Consider the following 26,257-nt stretch of genomic DNA (forward strand, 5'->3'; position numbering starts at 1 on the left):
AAAAGGTAAGTGAAAGCCAGAAAAAAAAACAAGCAGGTGAGAAGGTGAAGTATAAAGCAGCATGAGCAGAGGGATTGGCAGGGTGAGTAGAGCAATAACTATTCTCACAGAAATGGAGTCTTCAGTGTCCACTAGGCTTCTCAGGGAGCAGCCAGAGACAGTGGCCAGATCCTGCCCCATGACACATGTTCAGTGGACTCTTAAGTGGAGACCATTTTGCTGTTCATGGGAAGAGCTCAGCCTCTAGGATGAAAGCCAAAGTGCAGAATAACGGAAAGACTGGGAAATACCTTCAGAGTTTCCTCAAAAACATCAACACTTAGCCAGGAATAATCTACCTACAGCTGTCCTTGAAAGCCTCCCCTCTGAAGCCTGCGCTTCATGGGCACAGGCTTCACATGGACTTACAGAAACTCTTTCCTGGCCAGCTAACATATTATCTGAGGAGAACACTTGAGGTGACACAAATCATGGAGGTGGTGTGTTGGCTAGTCAGAGGTATGATGCTGTCTTGCTGTAGGGAGGTCCAGGCCTGTGTCCTACTCAGCATAGCAGTTATGCTGGCTGTTACCTGCTGAGCACTTCTGAGGGGCATGGGCACAGCTCATCTTTGGTCCAGCTCATCTGTTGTGCATAGAAGGGGCTGGCTACCCAGTATCCTGAAACTGTTATTTTATATCCTGCAGCTGTTGGTTTGTTCTCATTGAGGCTATTTTCTTTTGGATTTTCCCCTGCAGGACCATCATAAGTGTTGAGCAAGTGTTCAATCACCCTATTTTCTTCCGTCATTAAGTCCTGGAAAAGGCCATTTAATCACAGTGGGTGTCTGTGACATCGTTTGAGTAGTGTCTGATTCTCTGTTTCCTTTCACGGCACATCTCTCCAGATCTGTATCATAATCACGTATACCTTTCCATCAATAAACCTCCCTTTTACATTGGGCATTGTTTTTTTTCAGTATCACGGAACAGACATTTTAATGACAGTCCGCATGTTATGGTTGCTGGCTGGAGGAGGATGAAGAAAGAAATGTATCTGTCCTGCCTGCAGCACACAGCCTCCTCTCCCAGCTACAGCTGATAACCGCTGGCAACTACTGTAATACACAGCATGTTCAGTCACTCCCAGCCTCCCACCTCTGGCGTGTAGGACCCATTGCCCATGCCTGCTGAACAGCCCCTCACCTTTCCCCAGCCCTGCCAGGGTGCTGCCTCTGCACCTGTGTCATAAAAGTAGGGGTTTATGTATGGACATCATGCAGTGACTCTGCATCACGCTTAGTAGAGGAGAGGGTGAAGAAAGGGGCAGGTTTCAGTCCAGGCCTGGTGACTGCCTGGTCCCACATCCTGGATCTCCCCCTGCCAGGCCCTCCAGTCCACCAGACCCACCAGAGTTTGTTCAAAAGAGATGGCAACCCTGGATCATGTTGACCTGTCCCAGCGACGAGAAACAAGCCTCCCTGTTTTCCCGCACCTCTCGTCACCCCCCACTTCGTTGCACTTGGAGTCATGGTGGTTTCCACAAACACAGATTCTCTTGGGCTGCAGCGTGCCAGAGTTGGTGGATGGCTGGGAAGAGCGTGATCCAGGCACCACTGGAGCCCTGGCAGAGGGGACAAAGGGACACAGAAGCATGGCTGGAGACGAGGGAGCAGAGCAGCACCGGGAGGGCTCGGGGAAGAAATACGGATGCGGCTCCACCTGCCTAGGAGCCACAACGCTCCGGCAGCCCTCGCCCACCCGCGCCAGGCTCCCATGGCCGCGGCCGGGGGGCCGGGAGCGGGGCCGGGGCCGGGGCCGGGGCCGGGGGGCCGGGAGCGGGGCCGGGGCCGGGGCCGGGGCCGGGGCCGGGCGGCTCCGCCCTCGCCCGCCGGGCGGCGCCCCTGCCCCGCGCCGGGCGCGCCGGGCCGCGGGGCCGGTCCCGGGCCGGGTCCGCCGCAGCTCACAGCCGGTGGGATCCAGCCCCACGCCGGCTTATTCCCAGTGTGTCTCAGGGCAGGGGTCGCTGGGCTGTAGAGGGGGCTGACCATCCGCCACGCAGGAGCGGGGAGAGAAGGATGGATGTGTCACGTAGGACCGGGGGGGAAAAAAGGATCTGCCATGCAAGGGCGTGAACAAGAATTCAAGCGAAGATGCGAACTGTTCAAGTGCTGAGGACTAGTATGTGCTTCGACAGGATCCATTTCACCAGGCAATTTGCTAAATCTGTGTGTGGAGTTGCATTTTTTTTCAGTGAAAATTAATCATCATGTCAACCCAGAATATCCCTCTTCCCAAATAATTTTTTTTTTTTTGCAAAAGGTACTAAATAATTTGAGTCGGTAGAATTTGTGCTTCTGAGTTACTCAGGCCTGGATCCTCAACAAACCAGACGTCTGAGTCTCCGCAGGCAGCAGGGTACCCAAATACTCACAGGATCCATCAGCTATGCGTGAGTTTTAGAATTGCAAAAGGCTGGCCATCCAGGATATGCATGATATTGATGTTATAAAAAGCCATTTCGTTAAGTTTCACAGACGAGGAATTTGTGGGGCATGAAATTGCTTTGGATAGAGTGCAGATTTCCATGCTAAATTCCAAAATTATAACTTCACTGGCAGTAGGAGGGAAGGAAGGAAGGAAGGCTGTGAATTTTGCTTTCCTGACACACCCCAAACTGTAGCAACTGACTTGATTTACATGAGCATCAGACTGGACTAAAGCAAGAGAAATCAATAGTTACAGCAAGAAGGTTGAAAAGGAGAGCAGCCTGAGTGGATGTGGATACAGGACATGCATCTTTCTGGGGGATTTGAGGCCAATTAAGCCAAGGCTTCAGCATCCCACATGGAACTCATAAAAATCCCCCTCAGGTCTGGCCAAATGTTATTCTGTTCAGCCAAACATCGTTTTCTGGGAAGAAACAAGGTCCTGGAAAAAAAAAAAGCTGCATTTTTATCATTCTTCTGGAGCCTTCTTTTCCTCTTAGGACAAACCTGAACTATTAAAACATCAAGAGCATATTTCCCACTGCAGACTCTTCCTCTGCATGCTGAAAATGTAATGTTTATTACCTGATTTTATCCTGTGACTCAAACAGCTAATTGCCAGTTGCAGTCAGATCTAATAACTATCCCATGCTCATACTCTTCCTCCAGATTTTTATATGTAGACCATGTTCTCCCTGGCTCCCGCTCCCGCAGGGAACAGCAATATTCCTTAAAACATATTCCAACACCTCCCAGATTTCTGGAACCTGTGTGTCTTGTTTCAGCTATATGTTTTGTGGCACGCACCTGAAACTGAAGCAAGTTTATTAATTGTTGACTAAGCAAGACAGGGACACCCACTAGACTGAATGTACTTTCTTCCTCTGTAATCTGATAATCCTGAGGCATCATATCATTCAATCCCAGAGACTCGGGGAGTTTTCTAGGTCTCAGAAGGTCAGAACTACTTTAATTGTGGCAAGACATACAGGCCAAGCAAACTCTGTTTCCCCAAGTGTGAGAAAATCAGGCTCACTGGCCCAAGAAGTGCTCTGAGTTACCATACCGCTGCCTCCTCGAAGGCACAGATGCTGGTTTACTGTGCTCGGTATTCCACATCTCAGTTTAAAAAAGCTACCAGAGAATGGAGACAGATGTAAGTATCCACTGAAACTGTTGTGCAGCTCCTTGGACTGAGTCAGCAACACTATGAGAAATAGGAAATCAAAACTTCACTATGGTGGTCTGCCCGTGCCCTCATGCCTGGTCTGCAGCTTCTGGATCTCCTATGGTTCTGTGCATGGCTCTGTTAGAAGTACATTAAAAGCTATTCTGAAATGCAGGTTCTTATGAGTAAAAAAGGGATAACAAAGAGTATAATTACATGAGAATGTCTTTGACTAAAATGCTCTGTCAAGCGTACTTCCCTTTGTGTTAAAGCCTTCTCTGTAGAGTTTATTTGTGTCATGGGAATTGCTTTGCTGCTCATGTGGAGTTCACACTGAAGGATCTGCTAAAGGCTGATGTCATGGCCTAGTTAAGAAGAAGAGGACTTATAACGACCACACTTTTTCTGGAAACATAAGCTTTTTTACTGTAGATGGTAAGTCTCATCCACAATGTGGGCAGCAGGTTGCAAAATCTAGGGAAAAAACAAATGGAACTCCCTGGAAAGATGAGCTCCAGTGTAGCAGCGTTCTCTTGCTTAGGCCCCTCAATTGCTTACCCAGAAATCTCATTAGACAAAGGAGCCCTTGGTCCAGGGAATTTGGTTGCTCCATCTTTTGGCTCAAATCCTCTGTGTTCCCTGCAGTGTCACAGGTAATAGTGCCAAGCTGTTAAACAATGGCACAGCAAGACCTCAGCCTTATGACTTCTTCTATTTTCCAGATCTTGTTACCTACTTGTTGGTGTTCAGGTCTTCTCACCACCCTCCCTCCGTCAAATCGCTCTGTGTGAGTGATGACCGACCAATTCACTGATCAGAGAAGACCAGAAATTTGCCAGAGGACCTTCAATCAAGAAATGATGATGTGTCAAAATGCTCTGAGGAAACAACTCAGCTTTGCTCTCTGAGCATTTCTTTGTTGAGTTCATTTGCCACCTACCTGGTGGGCAATTGGGGAGGTAGGGCCATGTCTGCAGTCAAATAACCCTCACCACCTGATTCATCAGACAGGTGACATAGAAACATGGTCACATCTCTGGCACCACTGGCTGTGAAATGCATAGCATCAGGGAAGGGCTTCCTGAGGAACATCAGTCATGTACATTTTAATTTTTTATTCAGAGTTACAATGAAAATTTTTCTAAGAAATTTTTCAAATGGAGAAGCAACATTGTGTCAGCTAGTCCTGTGGATCAACAGTACCAGATGGCTTCTTTCTGCTTGACCTCCTAAAGGGTCACTTTTTGAGAGTCAGGAAAATCCTAAAAGCAAGGCATTACATTGAGTACAGGACCTACAAGCCTCCTTCAAGGAAACTTCTCACTCTTCCCCTTTCTGATCCTCTTGCAAGCTCAACACACTGATCTCCTGATGCCTGGAGTCCTCCGCTCCCCTTTCCTGCCACACCAGTGTTCCTGCTGGGCAAACCAGGACCTCCCTTAAGAACGTGATTTCAGCAGGGCTCCTGGACCCCATGTTGACACACTGTCTGTATAACCTGACAGCTGGGAGATTTAAAAAATCTTATTTGAGAATGAAGGGAGGGTAAATATGAACGAGGCAGGCAGAGGTGGAGGGAATAAAAATCACCATATTGTGCATGGACTGGGCTCTGCGTGCATGCTACTAAAGTGCTAACCTAGCACATTTTTTCAGCCTCCCACTCTTTGGCTCAGTACCCACGGGGAGGTGAAGGCTGGGTTATTACCGGAGGCAATTGCATAACCATGCCACATGTTTTCTACTTCACTTTACTGGAAGTGATTAGCTCTAGGCCCCACTGGTTCCCCTTGCTGTCCCTCCTGTCAAGGCAAGGTGTGTCCACACACTCAGTGACCCGAGGTCTGTGCCGTGGTAAAGCTCATTTGGGAAGTCCTGAGCGCTGAGTGTGGGATGCACAGCTGGCTCTCTCCTCACAGCCCCTGGCTGCTTAGGTGAGGTCTTGCCCTGTTCCCTTCCAACCGCTTGTGTCCAGTGCAGGGTATCCCAAAACAGGAGGGAAGTGTAGTGGTGTAATGCAGCCAGGGCAGGCTCTGTAGTAGGACACTGTGTTCAAAAGGGTCCTGATAAATGGCATGTTCTCCAGCTGCGTTACAGCATCACGGCACATACCCCTTTCCCTCACCTGAAGGGCCAAACATGACCAGCTCTGCCCTGCCTAACAAGGCACAACAGAACAAAGCAGAGGTGCAGGGGAAAGGGTTAAACATGAGAATATCCGATTTCCTTGCCTCGTACTCCATTAGGACTTCTTGACTTGCTTTCCTGTAGCATCCTCCATCTCAAAAATCTGGATAAACACTTATCAGCTGATTCCCAGCTCCCCTCTGCACTGGGGAAAGACCCGTGTCTTGAGCACCAAATGACATCTGGCTTAGCTGTGGCACAGAGAGAGGCCTGAACTTGCCTGGTGTTACCCAGCAAGTCAGTAACCGAGCTACGCGTAAAGCCCTTCCCTCCCGCTTCAGCTCAGCCAGCAGGCTCTGGGCCCGAGGCCCCCGCGGTGCAAGGCCAGCTCCTCGCCCCAGCACAGCTGGAGGAGCGAGCCCCCTTGCACAGCCACCACAGCAAGCGGGTGTTGCACCGGGCAAGTACGGCGTGGTCCATCTGGCAGATGGCATTGCCACAGCTCTCTGCTGCCTTCTTCTAGCAAAGCCATTCGGAGAAGGGCAGTGATTTGGGGTTTCACTTTTTTGTAGCTAAATGAACATCAAATCTAAATGGGAAAAATGTTTGAAATGCCTACGCCATGTAAGTACAGTCTTTTTCTCTACTGGCGCTCTTGCTTATGGCCTTGTGCCATGAAGTTTGTATGGTCTCTGGGGAAGGCTATCCCATGGCACCTCCGGGCACCTGTTCTGTTGTTGGTTGCATCACCCTCAGGGGAAGCATTTTTTCTTTCCGTCTGCTCAGCGTTTCTCTGTACACAGCTTGGCCCATTGCCTCTGCTCCTGCCACTGCGCACCTCTGAGAAGAGCCTGGGTCCAGCTTCATTCCACTAGCCTTGAACATCAACCTCGGGGCCAGCAGAAGGACCTTCGTGAGATGCCTGTACCTCATCTGAGCAGAGGGGGAGCCAGGCAATAACATCACAGCTAAAGCCAAAGCTAAACACAAAGTCTATGTGCATTTTGTATGTCTTTTTAGATGGTAGTTTTATCTGAAAAGAGGAGTCATATGACTCAAAAAGAGTATAGTTAATTGTCCCAAGTGCTGTTTTCAGACACATTGGTAAATGCTTTTGCTTTTTCTCTTCCCTTTCTTGGCAATAGTCTGAGTAATACAAATGTATAAATGAAAATTGCTTTTCATTCTTTACTACATCAGAGATTATCTTCATTTCTCTGTAATATCCAAAATACATCTGTGAACATGCAAGCAGCTAGTTTCTTGTTTATATATTTTAAAATTATTAGATATCATTCACTAATTACCTTTAATGGATTTAATAGTGGGATTTCAGCAACGGATCCTACTCTGTGAGTACTGTGCAGTATGAGTATCAGACAGACACACTGCTGATTTCTCATGCCGGAGGGTTAACAACCTTGGTTGCAGCCTATACATACAGTATAGGTTTCTTTTAAGGCAAAACAAAGTTTATACATAGAGGTGATGTTTGTTATAATATAGCTGGGAAAGGTGGATAAACCCTACTTTGTATAGGGCTTACCCTACAAATGGGCTAGCCTTACATCATGCAAAATATAGTCACAGGACAATTTATAAAACCCAGCTACCGATGTGGTTTGCAATTTAATCCACAAAGTGCATTAAAATGAAAGTAATTCATTGATGTCTTTGGCATGCCTTAATTTACTCATTTGTTCATATGACACCACAGAAATATGAGATATATTTGGCAGCCCAGCTGTCCGCGCCTGGGAAAGGCAGTTAATCTGCCACCAGGCCCTTCTCTCAGGTTAAGATATTCAACAGGCCACTAAAGTGGATAATCTTTATTTGCTCTGATATTTTCAGTTTAATTTGAAGTTTAGCTGATAAAGCCTTTTTATGGTGTTTCATTTTATTGCGTATCTTCCTTTATCTGCATGTTGCAGCTTGTATAATGTTCGTATTGTCTGAGGTTTTCTGATAGAGGACCTTCTCTTCATTACGGCCAGTGAAATATTTTGTCTCCCACACAATAATAAACCCTTTTTTATCTCTCTGGGTATTGCTGTTACTCCTATTAATTTATACAAATACTTTTTCTTGTAATGCTTTTTTGTCATTTGAAATAAATTGCTTTGGGTTTCTTTGCTGTAGATACATAGGCCGGGAAACTAATATAATTATTTGGATTTCCTTTAAAATAGAAACGTTGAATTCTTTTTTCTTTTTTCTCCTAAAGGATTTTTTCTGCCTTTAGCTGAACAGCTAACACAATTTTGTTAACCGGAGCTGTTAAATTAAGCCTCAGGTTTTGCAGTGACTGTTTTCTCACCTGTCCCCATGCAAAGCTGATGTAGGTACTGAAGAGGGATATTCCTTTGCTAGAGCTGCTGGTTTCCACCGGGGTTCTTATGTGAAAGTGCATGGACCATCTTAGGCATGATACTAGTTTTACCAAGAACTGTTTCCTCAGCTTTTTGTTTCAAAACTTGCCTCTTCTTGAAAGCCAAAGGTTGAAGTTCAGTTTATTGCTTTGGTTTGGCTTTGAGGGATGAGCATTGTGCTACAGTCCTCGAGGAGGCAGAACAGGAACATAGTAAAGAAGCAGGTGTCTTTCTTAGGATTATTTACCTTTGGTGACAGTGGTTCCAAAATTGCTTAAGACTGCTGGGGCAGACAAGGATTCCTGCACACAATAGTGTTGTGATAGTACTAAGGGTATTTACACCCACCCACAGACACCTTTTCTTCCTGCAATTGCAGTGACTGCTGAGACACTCTGTTAGTGGATAATTGGTAGTCGTCTACAAAGCTGAACAACAGAAATTGAAAAGAAGTCAGAGGAAAACATACCAGAATTGGGTTAAGGTGATTAAAATTGCACAGCTCAATATCTTACTTTGTTTTCATGGGGAAATACGTTTTCTATAGTGGTCATAAACTTGGAGGTGTAGGACACCACATTTTTCTGTCATCTTTGCTAGGCAATGCAGTGAAGACTGTATGGCTTATAGGAAACTTTGCAGAATAAGGTTTGCTGTAACTGGAATTCATCAATATTTATGATGGCCTGTATTAACTTATTAATTGCACCTTTTGTATCAGTCAATCCAACTCAAAATAATATATTTTAAAGTGCTGGTGGAAAGGAACGTGTGAAGGAAATATTGTGGAGAATGAAATGCTCCAGAAAATAAAAAAATAGTCATAATGATACATTCAGGCAAAGTAGAAGTGCTCCTATGGCATCCGTTTCTTACTGACCTGGTGTCTTGCTCCATTTCAATATGATAATACCTGGAAAGGAAATCCAATGCATCAGCACATGTAACTTACCAGTATATCACTGTAACCTCTCTGAGAATTATCTAGAGCTAAGCTAATTTTCCCAAGTGTTCTTTGGAACAAAATAAAATCTTAGAATAATGCTATAGTTTTAATCTAGCATTGGAAATAAGTAAGTTTCAAAAACCTTCTATGGAACAGCCAAAAGATGTGCTACCTTTAAAAGTGAGAGTAAATATATGTAATCATTCATTTTCAAGCAGGATGAACCAAAATTAATTGCTATCATTTAGTATAGAAATCCACTCTGCTTGGAGGATTACAAGAAATTAGATTTAGGCATTTTGGCTATATCAACCATTTACTGTGATGTGGCCTAATTTAAACTCTTTGTGATCAACAGTTAGGTACAATGATTGACTTAGGTTTTGTACTAGCTTAATATGGGGACTAGTCACTGAAGATACTAGATACGTACGATTGTCTCTTGATCTGCCAGGTGCGCAGTGACCTCAGACACTTATGAAGTATTATCATAAGAGGAAATATCTTTCCTGTGGTTAAAATCATGACTGCCAGTTCACTGAAGCCATCACCACGTATGGCAAAGATGTTGCCTGCCTTTTTCAGCAGTGATATCTTTTAATAGACCAGCTAGCCTTGTTGGAAGAAGTAGCCAGTCTTTCAGACACACAATCTCTCCTTAGGGTCTGAAAAAGCACCCAAAAGCTTTCGAGCTAAGTGCAAGTTCAGACCACTTGTTCCCAGCGTTGTGAGAGAGGAACCAGCTGAAGCACCAACTGCCTGAGCTAAAGCGTGGTTAGTGCTTGTGGAGCAAAGTGGGCATTAGGGTGGTAATGTATACCAGCCATTAGCTGGTAAGTGGTTCCTGGGGGACTGAGAAGCAGGTATTTTATACCTTGTGGATGGTAAACTGGTTAGTAGAAGGAAGAAGACAATAGTGAATAGGATCTCCATTGAATCGCTGGTTTTGATGGCCCTGTAGATCTATGAATTTTAGTTTTACATGCTCATCCTTAAAGCGTACTTTGCATGCGTCCATTCAGATTTCTTTTTGGTTTCAGTTTACAGCAGCCTGAATGACAACAGGCAACTTGGGATGAGTCATGTTTTCCAGCAAATGCCCAGGACGCTATTGCTTTGCAAACTGCTATTTTGCACGAGTTATTTACTGGAGAAGTTGAAGATGGGAATGAGAGGACAGACGATAGGGGGCATTTCTGGAGAAAGATCTGTATGGTTTTTATTACTTGGTAGTTATACAACCACTTTTTTATCAGTATTTCCATCTCTAACTGATAATCTGTTAAAACTTTTGGCTTGCGTGAGTAATGTGTTCATTCCTTCTCCATAATACATTTATATAACACTTCCCCCCAGCAAACACTGGCTGCCTCCCAACTGTTTTCCTAATTTTTGTGGTTTATAAAAGGTGTTAAATTTTATTCCACAAGAGACTGAGCCTGATTTTCCAACACCATTCTTAAACTTCCTTTCATCCCCATACATTTCTGCTGGTCCTTTGCACTGCTCTTCCCTGCAGTTTTCTGGCTACTACATCAGAGTCAAGACACACTGTATAGCTAACATTCAGTCTTAACATTCACTCTTTTTCAAAGCTTAATCTTCAGGCAAAGAGCAAATAGGGCTGCCCATGCTGTTGTGATCTAATAAGCTCTCTTGCACAGAACAGAGAACCTCTGCCATTAATGTGGCTTCATATAGACACATTCAAGGTGGTTTGTGCTGAAGCATTTTCTCTGCTGGGTTATTCGTACACAACAGAAGTCTTCACAGGGGTCACGAATCTCTATGAAGAGTGTTACCAAATCCTTTCACTGCACAGGCACTGGAGGGCACGCTGACAACCCTACAGCTCCAGTTTTGCAGTTTTCCATGGACTGGTGCTAACACCTCTCCTAGTTAGGCTTCTCAGGGAGTACTTGTAGTTTGGACTGAATATTTCAATGACCTGCTGTAATTTAGCAAACTTTTTTTCTTACTAGATTAAACTTCTGGATAAGCTGCTACAACCAGAGGTTTGCAGAAGACCAAGTCAAGTGAGCAGCACTATTTCTGAGTGACTTTTGTTACAAATGTGACTCACAGCAGCACAGATCTGAATCTGGCAAAGGGAAGGAGGGGCTATCTGGAACACCTGGAACAACTGCACTACAGGTGACACTGAATGATGGAAGGTGATCACCATGCTGGGCAGGCAAGGATGTCTCTCTATGGCATTGTGTAATACTTGTGCATATTCACAGTGGAAACAGAACGTATTTCCATATCTAGACCAGTAACCCACCTCACTTTGGGTTATATTCCTGGCCGATTAATTGTCTAACCCATAGTTGCTATGTTAGCAACTGTGTCAGCAAACTACTGCAGTATTCTGTTAACATAATATGGGCACTGTTTCTGTCTGTGGGTTTCCTTTTGTTCTTAAAATACCTATAAACCTGGCTTTTGGCTTTAAAAGATCACAGCACCCCACATCAGAGTGCTGTGATTGGATGCTGCCCACAGGGAATATTACCCTGTGTTGAACACAGTTCATTTCCCCAATACTGTGGATTACTGATGGGTTAAAGAAAGCAGGGTATGAATCATTCAAAGATTTCTAATATAAGCACTACCCAATAAATACCCTTCCCCCACTTGGAAAGTCTCTGGCCAAATACTGTCCCTCTGTTCCAGCTCCTCCTTACTGCCTCTCCCTGTTTCCGGATGGGTCCTGGCCCCCAGCCCTTATCTCCTCCAGCCCCTGGGATGTTTACAGAGAGCAGTTATAAAGAGGCTGACCCAGCAGAGAGTGGAGGGGAATTACAAGGTGCAGGAAAACAGCAGCACCGGACCAGACTGGGTGTCTGCTTGACTCACCACGACCTGCTCTGCAGCATGGGGAAGGACAGGCTGCCCAGCAAACCAAACATCTTCCTCCTTCTCCTCTTCTTCCTTCCTGGAAATACCTCTCCCACCACAGAACCGTAAGCTACACATGTGGAGGGGGGAAGGGAGGTCTTAGTGCTCCTTTTTTCCTTCAGTTTTCTTCCTTTCTGTCAAACAGCTGTGCCAGTTTCTTCCACTCCTGCCCTGCACTACTAGCCAAGCCCTGAGCTTCCTGCACAGCTCTGCCAGTGCTCCCCACTCCCACCCTGCAATCCCCTGGTTGTCCAGCCCTGGGACCCCCCCCAGCTCTGCCAGTGCCCACAGTCCTGCCCTGCAGCTGCCTCTAGTCCAGCCCTGGATCCCCACAACAACTTTGCCTAAGTGTATTCCTGCAGCCTTCAGGTGCCTGGGGTTTTGTGGGCATGATACCAGAATCCATGTACTTACCTTTCCTGTAGTATCCTTGTTTCAGTCAGTGAGTTATTTCTCCCCGTTCTCCTGTTGCTTTCAAGCCATTTTTTTCCCTTGGCAGCATCAGATGTACTTGTTCCCAAAGAGGATCTGTGACCTAGATTCTCTTCCTCCGTCGCGGAGCCTGGCACTGGCACTGTCCCCTGGTCATCCACCCCAGGGCTCTGCAGACCAGCAGCATGGCTGCAGCGCCCACTCTGCTGAGGGCCCCGAGGAGCAGGGCAGCCCGGGATGGCACGGGCAGACTGGAGGCTGGCATCCCCACCCCAGCCTCGCCTACCAGACAGGATTGCTCCGGAGGCTCTAGTCTGGACAGGAGCAGCCTCCCTCTTCAGACCCTGGCTGCTGTCACACGCTGTGCCTCTTGCTGTGCTGGCAGAACTGCAGTTCTCACCACCGTGGGTCTTGTAATGCTTGCTACAGAGATTTCATGCCCACAAGCACTGCAGTAGTGCTAGCAGCTGTATCAGAAAGTACAGTGCTACTGCTGCCGCTTACTGTGTGGTCAGAGGTGAACTGGTGACTGGCTCAAACTGAAAGACCTTTCACTCACACTGTACCATCAACCTCCCATTCATCTGCCCTGTTTGGGTGCTTCTGGGGCTGATCAGCCAGCCAAGTCTGCTTTGGAGTCAGGCTGAAGTCTCTGGTCTCCTACAGTAATCTGAGGTAATTAAGTAATTAAGATTAAGTAATCTTAATTCATCCCTGCCCAAGATCAGGGGGAAAGGGAATTAATCCATACTGCTCAGTCCTCCCCTCCTGTGAGCAACATGCTGCTCTTTATCCCTGACCTGAGCACCATTTTGGGAGGGGAGAAGGAGGAAGGGCTGATAGAGGTGGGGGAGAGAGGGGTGTAGTTGGGATCCACAGAATGAAGGTAGAAACCCAGTAAACAGTTGGGGAGCAGGGAGGCAGTGGAGTCTGAGCAGTGAATTGCTAGGTAGGTGTGAGGGTAGTGGTTCTGGTTTAAGTGCTGCAGGGTAGATCAGATGCTGTGCGTAACACAGAAGGGAAGCCACCCTTGAACTGAAGACAAAATGAAGCTTCCAACCAAGGCTTGCTTCCTGTGCCTGGGCACAAGTAGGGAGATAGCTTCTTTGAGCAGCAGCAGTTGCTGCTATTTCTGTTTCAGATGTGGCTGGCTGCACAGGAGACAAAATTAAGGTTCAGACTATATTTTAGAAAAAAACTTATTCACTGAGTTAGTGCAGCACTGGAAGAGGTGACCCAGAGAGATGGTGGAAACTCCATCTGTGGAGTCCTTTGCAACAGTCCTGTTCCAGGAGAGAACCTGGGCTTGAGACATCCAGAGATCCCTTGCAACCAAAATTTTATGAATCTGTAAGATACTGACAGCAAGATTTTTTTTTCTTGCTCTGGGTCTGTTCTGGAAAAATTCAGTAGGAGGTATCATTCTCCTAATGTGATATGTGGTTGTGCATGCCAGCTACTTTACAATGCAGTGCACATCCTTGGGAATATACCACATGTAGTCAGAAATGCAAGGTCCTGATGGCACATGAATTGGCAGGTGTGGATTTGGACTGATGGAGCTGATGAAATTCACTGGCTTCTTTGGTTGCATGTTTGTTCCAGGAAGTAGCTGAGAGTCAATACACAGACGTTAGTCCATCTTAAGCTAGAATATTACCTTCTGTATATATACAAACTCATCATTTTTGCCTCAGACACTTTCTCTAGGGTCTCCTGTGCCTCCTTGTTGCCTCCTTCTGCCAGAGTCACTGCCTCTGTTTTCAGAACAGTTTGTTGCATGCAGGGAGGCTGCTGAGGTCTCTTTCGGCAGCTCAGATGCTTTTTGTCCTGGAATGTCTATACATGGACTTTGTGACCCAAGTTATTTAAAGCCCTTATAGTACTTTAATTCATCTAGCTCTTTTCACCAACACATCACAAAACAGCTAAAGGGAGGTCTATAAACAGCGTATTTCATATCCTTGTTTGAAAGGCAGGCAAGCCAGTGTAGAGGGAAGTTCTGCATGTTGGCCAAAATTTCAGCAGAACAGTGAACAGGAAGAGGAATGAGGCCAAATTCCCCACGAACTAGGTCACACTGTCCCTTCAGCAGACTGGACGTTACAGTCAGATTGCCAGTGCCACTGACAGGGGGCAGGGGAAATGAGATTAGGGGAAGCAGGCACAGCGTGAAGCTGTGGTGAGAAGGCTGTGGAGGAAGGGGAGCGCTGGAGGGAGCAGATAGTCACAAGCTGTAAGTCACCCCCTGGGTGGCTGGAGCTCCCTCTTTTCACTGTTTCTGCAGCAGCACGCACTGGCCAGAGTTGCCAGCTGGCTCCTCACCCCACTTTATGGCGTTGTCTGGTGATGAGGGAAATGGAGGTACTGCCTGGGTCCCACTGCCTCCACAGTAGCTTTAGGACTTCCCAAAGGCTCAGAGCCCAGGCAATAATGTAGCTCTGGAGAGGCCCAGCTCTCTCTCTCCCCAGGGCTGGCACCATCTGGCAAGGTGCACATTAGCCTTCTCCAGTGGAGGGCCCATGGAAAAGTGCTATGAGCAGTCCTGACCACAGGTTTCCTGCTATGCATACAGTGGTTAATATACCCTGCAGACTGAATTGCCACCAGAACCTGCTGCTGCTGCGTCTGGATAGCTTGAATGTGCACAGGGAAAAAGGAATAAGGGGTCCATAAAAATGGCCCAGCATCAGACCAGGGGACTACATTAGCTCTGTATTCTGTCTGTGTTGGCGGCCAGTTGTAGGTACTGAGGGACAGAATAGAGGAGCAAGGCAAGTACTGTGGAAATGAGTTTCCCATCTGCTATAGCCTTATGGAGCTGCTATCAGAGGTTCAAGGTCTTATCGTGGCAGGGATTACACCTGTGCCGCTCTGTTTTCTAGCCATTTCTGGGCAATGAATTTACCCAGGACATTTTTTATAACCTTCATATCAGGAGTAGCTGATCTTCTTGCCCTTATGAGCCTCATACCAAATTTTATGTAGCTGGTGCCATAGGGCAGATACTATATGCCTCGGAGAGTTACTGGCAGGTGGGGGGTGACAGCTTCTTTTAGGGGCCTGCACTTGGCTGGACACGCAGGTAAGGCCCTAATTATCCAACTCAGTGGCACCTGCTGGCTCCTTTTGTTCCTTACCCAGGGAAGGACAGTCGGCTGCTGTCTATCACCTGATGCAGCCTGGGTGTATGTGCCCTTCTTGGACTGCTTGAGAGCACCAGAAGGCTCAAGAGCCACAAGATGGCCATACCAGAACAGAACATTTGGACTTTACAGCGTCTGGTAGCATTAAGTTCCTCAGTTTAATTTTGTACATTAGTGACAAAGTTTCTACTTCCTTCTATTTTTTCTGAGACAGCTGCTTAATGTGTTCACCTGGTGTCGTTTAGTACACGCGTCATCACAGGTGATGAACAAACCATACTTTCTTTCATGCACGTCATGTCTTTATAGCTTTCTGTCGTGCCTTTTTCCAGGCTGAAGAGTCCTAATCTATGTAGTGTCTCCTCCAACAGAAATTATTCCAGATTTCAGATCACCTCTGCCATTTTTCACTGAATCTTTTCTGCTAAATCCATTTTTTAAAAGGGAGCAAACCAGCATGCCATATGTGAGATGTGGAAGTTCCTTGCAATTATACAATGGCAAAACGATGTGTTCTGATTTGTCCTCTATTACTTTCTGAACACTTCCCTACAATCCATTTGTTACTTTTCACTGAATGAGAATTTTCCAAGAGTGATCAACAGCGCTCATGTCTGAATGGTAATAGCGCACTTCGTGACACAGCATATACACGATAGCATATATACTGTTGGGGTAATTTTTTCTTCCTCTATTGATTTATGAACAACATGATCTTTATGAACAGGTCATTTGCCATTTTTGCTACACAGTCCCACCATATGACAGAAGTTTTCCACAAATATGCAAGTCAGTTTTAGGTATTTTCTTACCCTGGACAATTACCAGAAAATCGTACTTCCCAGATCATTTAGAAGTGTACTGAACAACAGGGGTCCCAACACAGACTCAGGAGATTTTCACTGGTTCCTACCCTTTGTGTCCTATCTTTTAACCAATTAATCCACGTCAGAATTAATAATTTTATTTATTAGTAAAAAATTAGTAAAATGATCCCTTTTATTGGGTGGCAGTTTAGTTTAAGGGTCTTTTGTGAGGGACCTTTGTCAAAAGCTCTTTGAAGATGCAAGTACACTTGTGTTGCAATAAACCACTACTCTCTGAAATCCTTTGTGTGCTCATCTTAATAAGGTCCCAAACTGCAAGCACTCACATTTTTGCTCAGCATGAGAAAGATTTGGAAACCTGGATAGGCAAAGACAGGAGCGGCCAGACAAGTGGGTGGTTTTTTCAACCCTAAAACTGCTGAATTTTCAACCTTTTTTAGCTAATGCCTTTGAGTCTCAATAGGAGATTGTGGGATATACAAAAATCAATTAACAGCCTGGAACCTTTCACACCGTCTTTACTCCCTGCTGTGAAGCAGAACAAAACATCTTTTGTAAAGGACTCTCTATTAGCATAGAAATTGTTCCTTCCACTGCAAGCATTTTCCTGCTTTTAGGCTAATTAGTTAGGCAGTTTAATATGTATAAACCCAAAATAAAATGAATGCTTATGTGTATATGCACTGCAATTCACAGGGGTAGTAATGGATGAGGCATGCTGATTTGTTAATTTCCTTTCACTTAATACTGTTTCCTTAAAACTGGTTCACATTTCTGATCCTTCTGATTCTTGCTTCCCTCTCTTCCTAGGCAGTATATGGTGCTACTGCCCTTTCTGATACACACTGATTCTCCTGAGAAAGTCTGTGTTCAGCTGACCCACCTGAATGAGTCTGTGACGCTGAGTGCCACACTCGAGTATCAAGGGGAAAACAGGAGCTTGATCGATGACGTGGTGTCAGAGAAGGACGTGTTCACCTGCATCCCTTTCTCTGTGAGTATCTCATCCTTGTGGGCTGATCCCCTGTGTTTATTGATGTGGCGTAGTAGATCTAAACAGTCCAGAAATGAGAAATAAGACACATTGCAATCAGAGACTTCTAAGCTAAGCCAAACAAAAACTGAATTTGATGTGGAAAATTGACTGTAGTATCCTTATGAGGAATAATTTTCCACCATTATCAAATTCTGTGTCCCACATGATATTTCTGTGCATGCAGGGCTTAGAGAACTCTTTTGGGATCCTTCATCCTAGAACTTTGACTGAGAACATACCCCATGTTTGTTTGGTCTGTGTAAGCCTCAGAGGAAAAATAGCAAAGTGGAAGGAGAACTGTAGAAGCTGGGGAATGGTCAATGGGGTCCATGAGGTCATTTGGCTCCTTCTAGAGCTTATTCATGATTGTTTCCTGCAGAAGGCTGGTTGGTGAGTAACATAAGTAACTGGTCTCACCCCCTAAATAATGAATCTGGGTTGATTTCCATTTTGATAAATCATAGGATGGGACAAGATCAGATTCAATATTTCTCTCAGGAAAGTGTATAAATGAAGGAAGGGAAAAGGCTTCCAGTATTGGAAGCAGAGGAAGAAGCGGCATGGAGAAAACTCAAGGAAATGGAGAAGATCTATCATTGCAACAATTCCTGAAGGAAAAAGAAGATTTTTCTTGAGACAGAGACAAGCCCTCCAAGTTCATATCAGAAAATCATGTTTTTCTCTTGCTTCCAGCACTGAGTTTTTGGTGTCCCTTTAGGGAACTTTTGGACCTAACTAATACTCCGTCCTTCAAAGGCTTAGTGCAATGGGGTGAATCAGTAAAGTAGTTATCCTCTTCATTTTCCTTAGCTTCCAAAATCCAATAGCACATCAGTGGCATTTCTCACTGTGATGGTGAAGGGGGTGACACTGCAGTTCAGGAGCCGCAAGTCGGTACTGGTCAAGAATTCTGAGAGCTTGGTCTTCGTCCAGACAGACAAACCCATCTACAAGCCAGGACAGACAGGTACGGGGAATTGGGTTGGTGTTGACTCTGACAGCAGAAAATCTTACAGGCTTCATTCCTCAGAGGCCCCATACTTTTATTAAAGTTTTCAGACTTCATCATGGGGGGAGTTAAAGCGCTCAGTAAATTATTTCTGTCAGCTGAGATCTAGGGCATGTGGTACCTTCATCATTCCTATTCTCCATCCTCCAGGCACAGCATCTCAGCCAGATGTAGTCACAGGCTCAGATTCATTCCACTCAACTAGAGGCACGAATCTGGGATGACTTCAAAGCATAGTCTCCCTTGGCTGCACCTGAATCAACAAAGCAGGACAGACACTCCCAAGGGACAATTCAGTTCAGCCAAGACCTGATTATCCTTCTAAATTTATCTGCCTCTCACCATCTGCAAAAGAAAGAGCCTGAAGTGATTGCATCCGTAACTTAGAGATCTCAATTCAGAGCCTGTTGATCCGTGGAATAAATCTGAGTTATAAATTATTGAAACACTGACATTTCCTGGTAATGGCTACAAATTTAACAGTGGAATTTCCTTCTTTTCCGTTACACCCTTCAGTTCTGTTTCGGATCGTCTCTCTGGACAAAGACTTCTACCCGCTGAATGAGAAGGTAGAGCCATAATTCTTTGTTGTTAACCAGGAAGCTTAATTCCCAATTAACACCATTACTGTCATCATCCAGAACCACTGAAGCATATGTTGCACACATGAAGCATTTAAAGCATATGATCCTTTCTTACTCACGCCATCTTTGACCCATTCCATATCCTGTCCTGGGACACACTCCACCTGTCTCTATTGACTGAGAAACATATCCCCTTTTTCAAAGGGATATAGGTGTTTAAAACCAGATTTGCAAAGGAATGTATGTGGCTAGGCATGTAGGCAGGGATCTCATTACTGAAAAAATGGGTGGGACAAGTTTCCATTGAAAGTGACAGATGTGCAGGCGTTTCTGGCAGTGGATGCAACTACATGCTTAGAGGCAGAGAGAGCAGCATGACAAGGACTTGGTTTTAAGGAACTGGGCAGGGTTGTAAGTCCACCTTTTAGCTTATTTGGCAATCAGTTCCTCATGCAGACAAGTTCTTTGAAAACTCTTACTTCATCACATTTTCATACTTTGGTAAGACAAAAGGTTGGGGCTCTAAAATATTAAAGAAAAGATTCCCTTAACCATCAAGAAATAAGGAAACAGAGCAAGTACAGAAAAAGAAGAACCCAAAGGACTTCTTAGAAGGTTGTTCTTCTGCCCTTCAGTCCAAATCTGGAAATTACTTCCGTCCATATGTGACTAATATTTCTAATGCTGATTTTCCTTTGTTCTTTCCCCACAGTTTCCATTTGTCTATGTTCAGGTGAGTGGATAACTACATGTCTATTATTTCAGCAGAATGTGCAGGCACAGAGGTAGTAGTCTCCAGCAGTGGTGTTCTCAGGCTGAGGTGCAAGGGAAAAAACATTGTTGCGTGACCTTTTTCCTTTGTGTAAAGGAAGGCTGAGTAGTTGAGCATCAAAATAAGTTCCGACAATAGTTCTTTGACTGGGGAATGTGCTGTAGGAACAAAATAGTTAATCAGTGCAAGCCATGCTGTGAACAGAATTACACTTGCCTAGAGGTCATATCAGAATGGCTTATTCCTCTTCCCAATCAGAATTAAGATTTTCTGTCTGCCAAGTGTGGTTGAAACCACAGAACTGCATTAAACAAACTAGCAAAACTTAAGAAACAAAATTATGTAAGTAGACATCCCCAATCTTCCCAAGCATGCCCTTTTTGTCTGGTTTTTTTTAAATAGTTGAACTTCAGTGGCAGACAAAATTTAATAGGAAGGATGTTTCTGTCAGTGATTCAAGTACTCGCTTTTTCAGCTGAGAAACCAGAATTTACAATTATTATCTGGGACATCTTCTAGTGGAAAAGATGGGAAGGACCCAGCAATGGACCCTGAAGCCATGATAGCAGCACAAACAGTGCTGAAATCAGCGTGCACAAATCTTAAGCTGGTTTGTGTGATTATGGGTCCTATGTAAGTCAGTCCTGTCATTGCTCCTTACTGCTTGGGGTTGCTGTCTCCATTCTGCACCGTCTGTCTCTAGAGCTGGAGGTGTGGTCACAACAAGGGAGCAGAAGGTGGGCCAGAAACAGGCTATGCTCCTCTTTTTTGCCCTGCTGTCAGAGTGCTGTCACTCTCTCTTCCCCTCAGCAAACTTCCAGAACAGAGCTGCAGAGCTGGTGGGCCACTGACGGTCTGTGAATATTTGGAGAAAGAAGAGAGTGTGTGGTGTGGGACAGCACGTGGAGGAGAGCATCTCAGAACTACCTTCTGCTGAGGCTCTCCCATGGGGTTGTAGAACAGGTCCCTTCCCTTTCAATGAGATGTTACTTGACTGAGTACAGGAATTTCATGAAAGGAGCAAGAAGAAATAAATCCTGTTCACTGCCTCCAGAAATCCCATATGCCTTTGCCTAACAAGCTGAATAATTTCATGACATTTTTCGTGTCAGTGCCATGAAAGGCTTCAATTTTAAATCACTAGGAAGGCCATCCTGTGTTTTCAGCTCCAGCCTGTGAGGCATGGTGTTTGTCTGTTCTGTTTAAGCCAGCTTATGTAGGCCTTGTCCTCTGTCCCCACCATCACCTCTCCCTTATTCAATGCTCCTTCTCAGTCCAGTACCGCCCTTTGGCTTTCACAGATGTCTACAAGGCAGTCTTGTGGAGTGGGGAACTCATCTGGCAGCAAATTCACCATTTTTCTCTAGGGTATTTTTTTGGCCAGATCAGATCTGCCAGTGCAGTTTATCACATGCTTGCATGAAATTTGGACTGGCCCAAAGGGAAGGGTGGCAGGAGTGTAGAAAGGTGACAGCTTAAAGTCAGCAGTGCTAAGGAAATAAATGTTTATCAGTCCATACCCTTAATGTCACTAACTGATCGCAGTCAGCCACAAAGGCAAAAGTTAGTATGAGCCTATTATTTCTGAACTATTATCCTGACCTATTGCTTTTGTAATTTAAAAAAAAAACCTTTCTGAGGAAAAACAAACAAACTGACTTTCAGGTCTTCCCTATAAATACATCATAGAAATGGCAACAAGTTCACAAGCCCAGCTGTAAACATTTTCTTGAATTCCTCTTCCAAGGAAGCCCGTTGGTGTCCCTCACAATAAGTGGTGAGCTTCTCAGCAGGGTTGAAACATGATGATTAAGAGGATTTGGTCAGAGCCGTGGGATGCGTTTTACTGACTGTGCCTTCCTCCTGGGGTGCTTCTTGGGAAGAAGGCCCCCTCTTCTGCTCCCTGACTGGTGACCTCCAACTGGGGGATGTCATTCACATCCCCTTTTCCCTAAGCCCTGAGATAAGATCTCAGTGAAGTAAATGCACACAGTCACATACCTTGAGTCACGTACCTATCTAGAGTAAATAGACTTTTGGTGACAGCCAAGGTACAATGCAAAGAGCAGGCAGAAAATGAAAGACTGTGAACATTAACCATCCTGCTGAGGAGCCTGGAAAGGGTGCATCAAACTACGCAGCACCACTGCATTGGCTCAGTGACTTCTACAGGAAATTTGGAGCTGAGCTGATTAATTTGGAGCACAGCCTATTGATAGTCAGTTCACAATGAGTGATACTCAGCTGTAGTAGAGATGAGATTTCAGCTCCAGCATTAGGAGCTGGGAGAGACAAGAAGGGAGAGCTCTCAGCTGGATGCACATATGTGGGATATACTTTCCTCTGTTCCTGTCTCATTCCTCAGCAGATTATGCACTGGTACTCAGACAGTCTCTATTCCAGGCATGGAAAAAAATTTTAGCAGGCTGTGTAGCAAGTGAAGGAGACTGAAACTTCCCTCCTTTCTCCCTGTGCTCCACTTACTCCTGCGATCCATCTCTTTGTCTTGTTACCTTGCCAGTCTGTCTTTCCCAGCTTCCTGGCCCCATCCTTCGTAAGCGTGCAGGTAGAGCTGAGAGGAAGACAACATAGGACCTCCAGGGTTAAAAAGCTTTCCTGCATGCTAGTTATGCAGAATTGACAGGTAAGTGCTCACAGATCCTCACAGATTATTGAATAATTACAGTTAGGCATTTCCCAGCTGGAATGTATATATACTGGGCACTCCACTGCTCTGTCCCTAGGAGCCTCCTGTACTGTCTTGTGACCTTGAGTTATCCTCTCCTGCAGGATCCCCAGAGGAACCGTGTGTACCAATGGCAAGGGGTAGAACTAGAGACCGGCCTTACACAGCTCTCCTTTCCCCTCACGTCGGACCCCATCCAAGGCTCCTACAAAATAGTTGTGCAGAAGAGCTTCTCATCCAATGTGGAGCACTCCTTCAGCGTGGAGGAATACGGTAAGGAGAGGAGGTATGGGCTGCAAGTGGGGCTGACAGCAATGCCTTTTACTGTGACGTCTCGATTTGGGATTTCCTGGGAATGGCATGGAGAAGGGAGGGACTGAACACATAGGCAATGGGGTTCAGAGGGGCTGACCCAGAAGGTGCTGAGTGTCAGAGGGGGTTGCTCACTTTATGGCATCTCTGCAACCTGCCTGAGCTTGTGTTTGCTCGTAGTGCTCTTGGGAGTACAGGGTCTGACAGGCTTCCTGTGCATGGCTTGGGGCACCAATTTCAGATGACATTGGTTTAGATGCTTTTCAGTCCAGCAGCTTGTTGCAAGTAGCACTAGATACAGAGCAAGACATGACAATATTTTGGTGACCCTGTTTTGCCTCATCTGCATCAGTTCCATTTCTCCACTTGTAGTCCTCTCTCTTTTTCCTCTTCTTCCTTGTTTCTGCAAAAGCTTAGAAAATATGTTTGGTAGAAAACTTTAGTTTGAAGAACTCTCCACAAATGTTACAAGCAGATGCAAACAGTCTGGTAGTAGAGACTAAGGAGAAATGTGCTGGCCCAGGGAGCACTCTAACCCCCACTTCTGTAATAAAACTTCTCAGGTGTTTGTAGACGTGTATTCTGGCTAGGCTGTGTGCATTTGAGGAGGCTGCCTGGCCTGTGTTCCACACTCCCGGGCTCCCCCTGGCTGTACATGGAGCCCAAATGACCCAGTGCATTGCTCAGAACCTGCTGTTTCTGGAATACGCAGCGTGCAGACCCGAAGAATATTGTCATTGGAGTCCATGGGAGCTGGCTTATTTGGTTCAAAGTCAGGCATGGTGGCTAGTATGAACATGGTGAATAATTTCAACAGAAACCAGGTTATAGGCTTCAGCCTGCCATGGTGACAGATGGGCTGTGCCTCCTCCCACAAAGATCATTCCGAATGCGCCCCAAAATCAAAGATTTATGTATGTCCCTTTCTTAGCCTCACACTAAACTCATCTTTCTTTTATTTGTTCTTTAGTCTTATTCCCATGAATCTCCCCTGTTGCTAGTTCTCTTACAGACTTTTGAGGAAATGTGCCCTGGGGTTGAAACATTGAGCTTTGCCTCCCATCCTAGAGGCAAATCTATGTCTAAACTGTATAACCCAGGGTTGCTTTCTAGTTCCTGGGTCTGGGTGTGCACCCTCCCTGCTCTTATTTTCTTGCACTATGAAAAAAACCTCAGGTGCATCACCTGGAAGCAGGCCATTACATGCTTCAGTCCAGTCCTGGGCTTGAGTAGTTGGGGGCTTAGGGTTGCAAGGATGCAATATGGGAAGAGGGATGTAACTTAATACTCAGGAGCAAAATATGCCTTTTACTTGGCACCCTTTATATCAGGCCTTGTTGCTGCCTCGTCCACTTGAAAATATAGACCTGAGAGTCTGTGACTAGATTCCCTAGAACTTCTGGACACGCAGGACAGTTTCACATGCTACATATTAGTGAGCCTAACAGCAGCTTGGGATCTCCAGAACAGTAAGAAACAGACAGAGAGAATCAATCATTCGAGCCGTTTCAATGTGGTCAATGACACAGGTGGTGAATGTGCTACTCCAAGTTTTAGTTGCAAATTATGTATTGTGAAATATGGAACACAACACACAGGGCCAGTGTGTCCTTCTGAATGGGCATATGTAAGGGATCCACACAGCCGTCTGGTGCCAATGGGATCACATGAGCATGTGCTGCAAATGAGGGAAGGTAAGCGCTACAACCCTCCTTAAATTCCCTTTAAACCCAAAGTGGTGGTGAAGGCTGAGAGAACCTAGGGAAGGGGTAGCAGAGCTGTACTGCAGACCACAGAGAGGTGATGCTATGTATTAAGATGATCCTGGCTCTGTGTTTGGGTTGCTGTGTAGTACACAGCTCTCCTTCACTCTTCTCATATCGGACTTTCTCTCTCCCATCTAGTGCTGCCCAAGTACGAGGTCCTGGTGAAGTTGCCCAAAATGATCACCATTAAGGATGTGGAGCTTCCAGTGTCCGTCTGCGGTCTGTGAGTCACAGAGCTGGAGTAAATCTCTCCCTCAACCTTCACTCCTCCTTTCTGCTGAGGACTGAAAGAGAGCTGGGGAAGGCTTTTCATACTTTTCCCATACATCTAGTGCAGGCTTGTTCCACCCAATCAAACCTGAGCCTGCTACTTGGCCTGAACAGTCAAAGTGAAGGGTCTTCTCTATGTTCCTTAAAAGATGATGCCAAACCAGTCTGCAGCTCTCTCCTCCCAGTTTACTGCATATTTTCTCTTTCTGTCTTTACATTTTTTCAGTTAGAGCTTCTCTGCCAATCCTGAACCTCAAATACTCAGAGATGTCAGATCAGACATCACTTAAACAGGTGGTGCAAACCCAGCGTTCTCATTTTTAACTCATAAATTGCTCCTCCTGAGCCCCTGGTTGCCTTTCTACTTCTTCATTGAACCCTCAGGAGTTTGTGATACAAGGACATGCCCGGCTGAAATAATTTTCTACAGACAATCTTTTACTGCATTCCTGCAGAGACCTCCCACCTAGAAGAGGTTTTAATGGATGATGGAAGAATCTCACCATGGAAATGATGGAAACGTAATCACTAGAATGATTAAAATATGAGATTAGTCAGCCTTTAAGAAGAAATATTGGGAAGTCATCCACAGAGGTCTTTAAGGAGATGTGTCTGAGTGTGACTCTCTGACTGATTGTCTCATCATCTAATATATTGTTTAACACTTTATGATTATAGGTACACCTATGGGAAACCTGTTCCTGGTTTGGTGAATGTCCAAGTGTGCCGGAAATTTTCCCATTCTGCTTCAAGTTGTTACGGAAAAGAAGCAGAAGCCGTGTGTGAAGAATTCACTAGGCAGGTGAGTTCCAAGATTAAAATGTAGGGGTCTTTCTTACGGGTAATGGGCAATGTTGTCTAAAGGAGGCCAAATCTGTGACTGTTGGGAGATAGTAGGACATCAGAGATAGCACTCTGTCTGGGGAAAAGCAGATGTCCTCAGAGGTAGGCATTCTTAAGAGGTGGGTCATTAAACTGGAAACAGAACTGATGAAGAAAACCCCACAGCTGAAATCCTGACCCTATTGAAACTAGTGACAAATCTCCAGTTAGCAGCTGTGAGGTCCCTGCTATTGATTCCTAAACTGAGAAAAGAATTTGTGAAAGAATTTTGTAACTGTGGGAGGGGCTGGCAGGGAGTAAAGAGCAAAGATGAGGAGAAAACAAGAAGGCGGTATTGTGTATGGGTCAAGCACAGGAGAAAGGAGAAAGGGCAACAAGGAAAAGAGTGAAGACAACAGAAGAAACAGGAAGAAAAACAGAACTAAGGTAGGAGAGATTTAACAAGGAAACCAGTGCGTGCCTTGGAGAACTGAGTGTCAAGTACCTCACAGAGCACAGAAAATGTGTGAATGAAACACTAGGAAACAGGCTGTAAACAAGTTGTGGTCTTGGAGACAACCCTAGAACATAAGGCTGGGATTTCATGACAGAAG

General features: G+C 45.4%; 1 protein-coding gene and 1 long non-coding RNA gene across 2 annotated transcripts in view; one reads left to right on the forward strand and one right to left on the reverse strand.

The window, feature by feature from the left end:
* LOC143163804 (uncharacterized) overlaps positions 1-12,561 on the reverse strand; it is an 84,844-nt gene extending 72,283 nt beyond the window's left edge. Inside the window, exons 1-2 of the long non-coding RNA XR_012995968.1 lie at positions 12,396-12,561; positions 9,015-9,047 (exon numbers count right to left, since the gene is read on the reverse strand). This is a non-coding gene — a long non-coding RNA (uncharacterized LOC143163804). The remainder of the gene's footprint in view (positions 1-9,014; positions 9,048-12,395) is intronic.
* Positions 11,787-26,257, forward strand: part of LOC143163797 (alpha-2-macroglobulin-like) — a 41,851-nt gene continuing 27,380 nt past the window's right edge. Inside the window, exons 1-8 of the mRNA XM_076345679.1 lie at positions 11,787-12,046; positions 17,197-17,380; positions 18,233-18,389; positions 18,948-19,000; positions 19,728-19,748; positions 22,578-22,746; positions 24,690-24,774; positions 25,500-25,623. Of these exons, the coding sequence (XP_076201794.1) occupies positions 11,787-12,046; positions 17,197-17,380; positions 18,233-18,389; positions 18,948-19,000; positions 19,728-19,748; positions 22,578-22,746; positions 24,690-24,774; positions 25,500-25,623 (1,053 nt within the window). The remainder of the gene's footprint in view (positions 12,047-17,196; positions 17,381-18,232; positions 18,390-18,947; positions 19,001-19,727; positions 19,749-22,577; positions 22,747-24,689; positions 24,775-25,499; positions 25,624-26,257) is intronic.

This window comes from Aptenodytes patagonicus, chromosome 1, assembly GCF_965638725.1.
Source record: "Aptenodytes patagonicus chromosome 1, bAptPat1.pri.cur, whole genome shotgun sequence".
Lineage (NCBI taxonomy): Eukaryota > Metazoa > Chordata > Aves > Sphenisciformes > Spheniscidae > Aptenodytes > Aptenodytes patagonicus.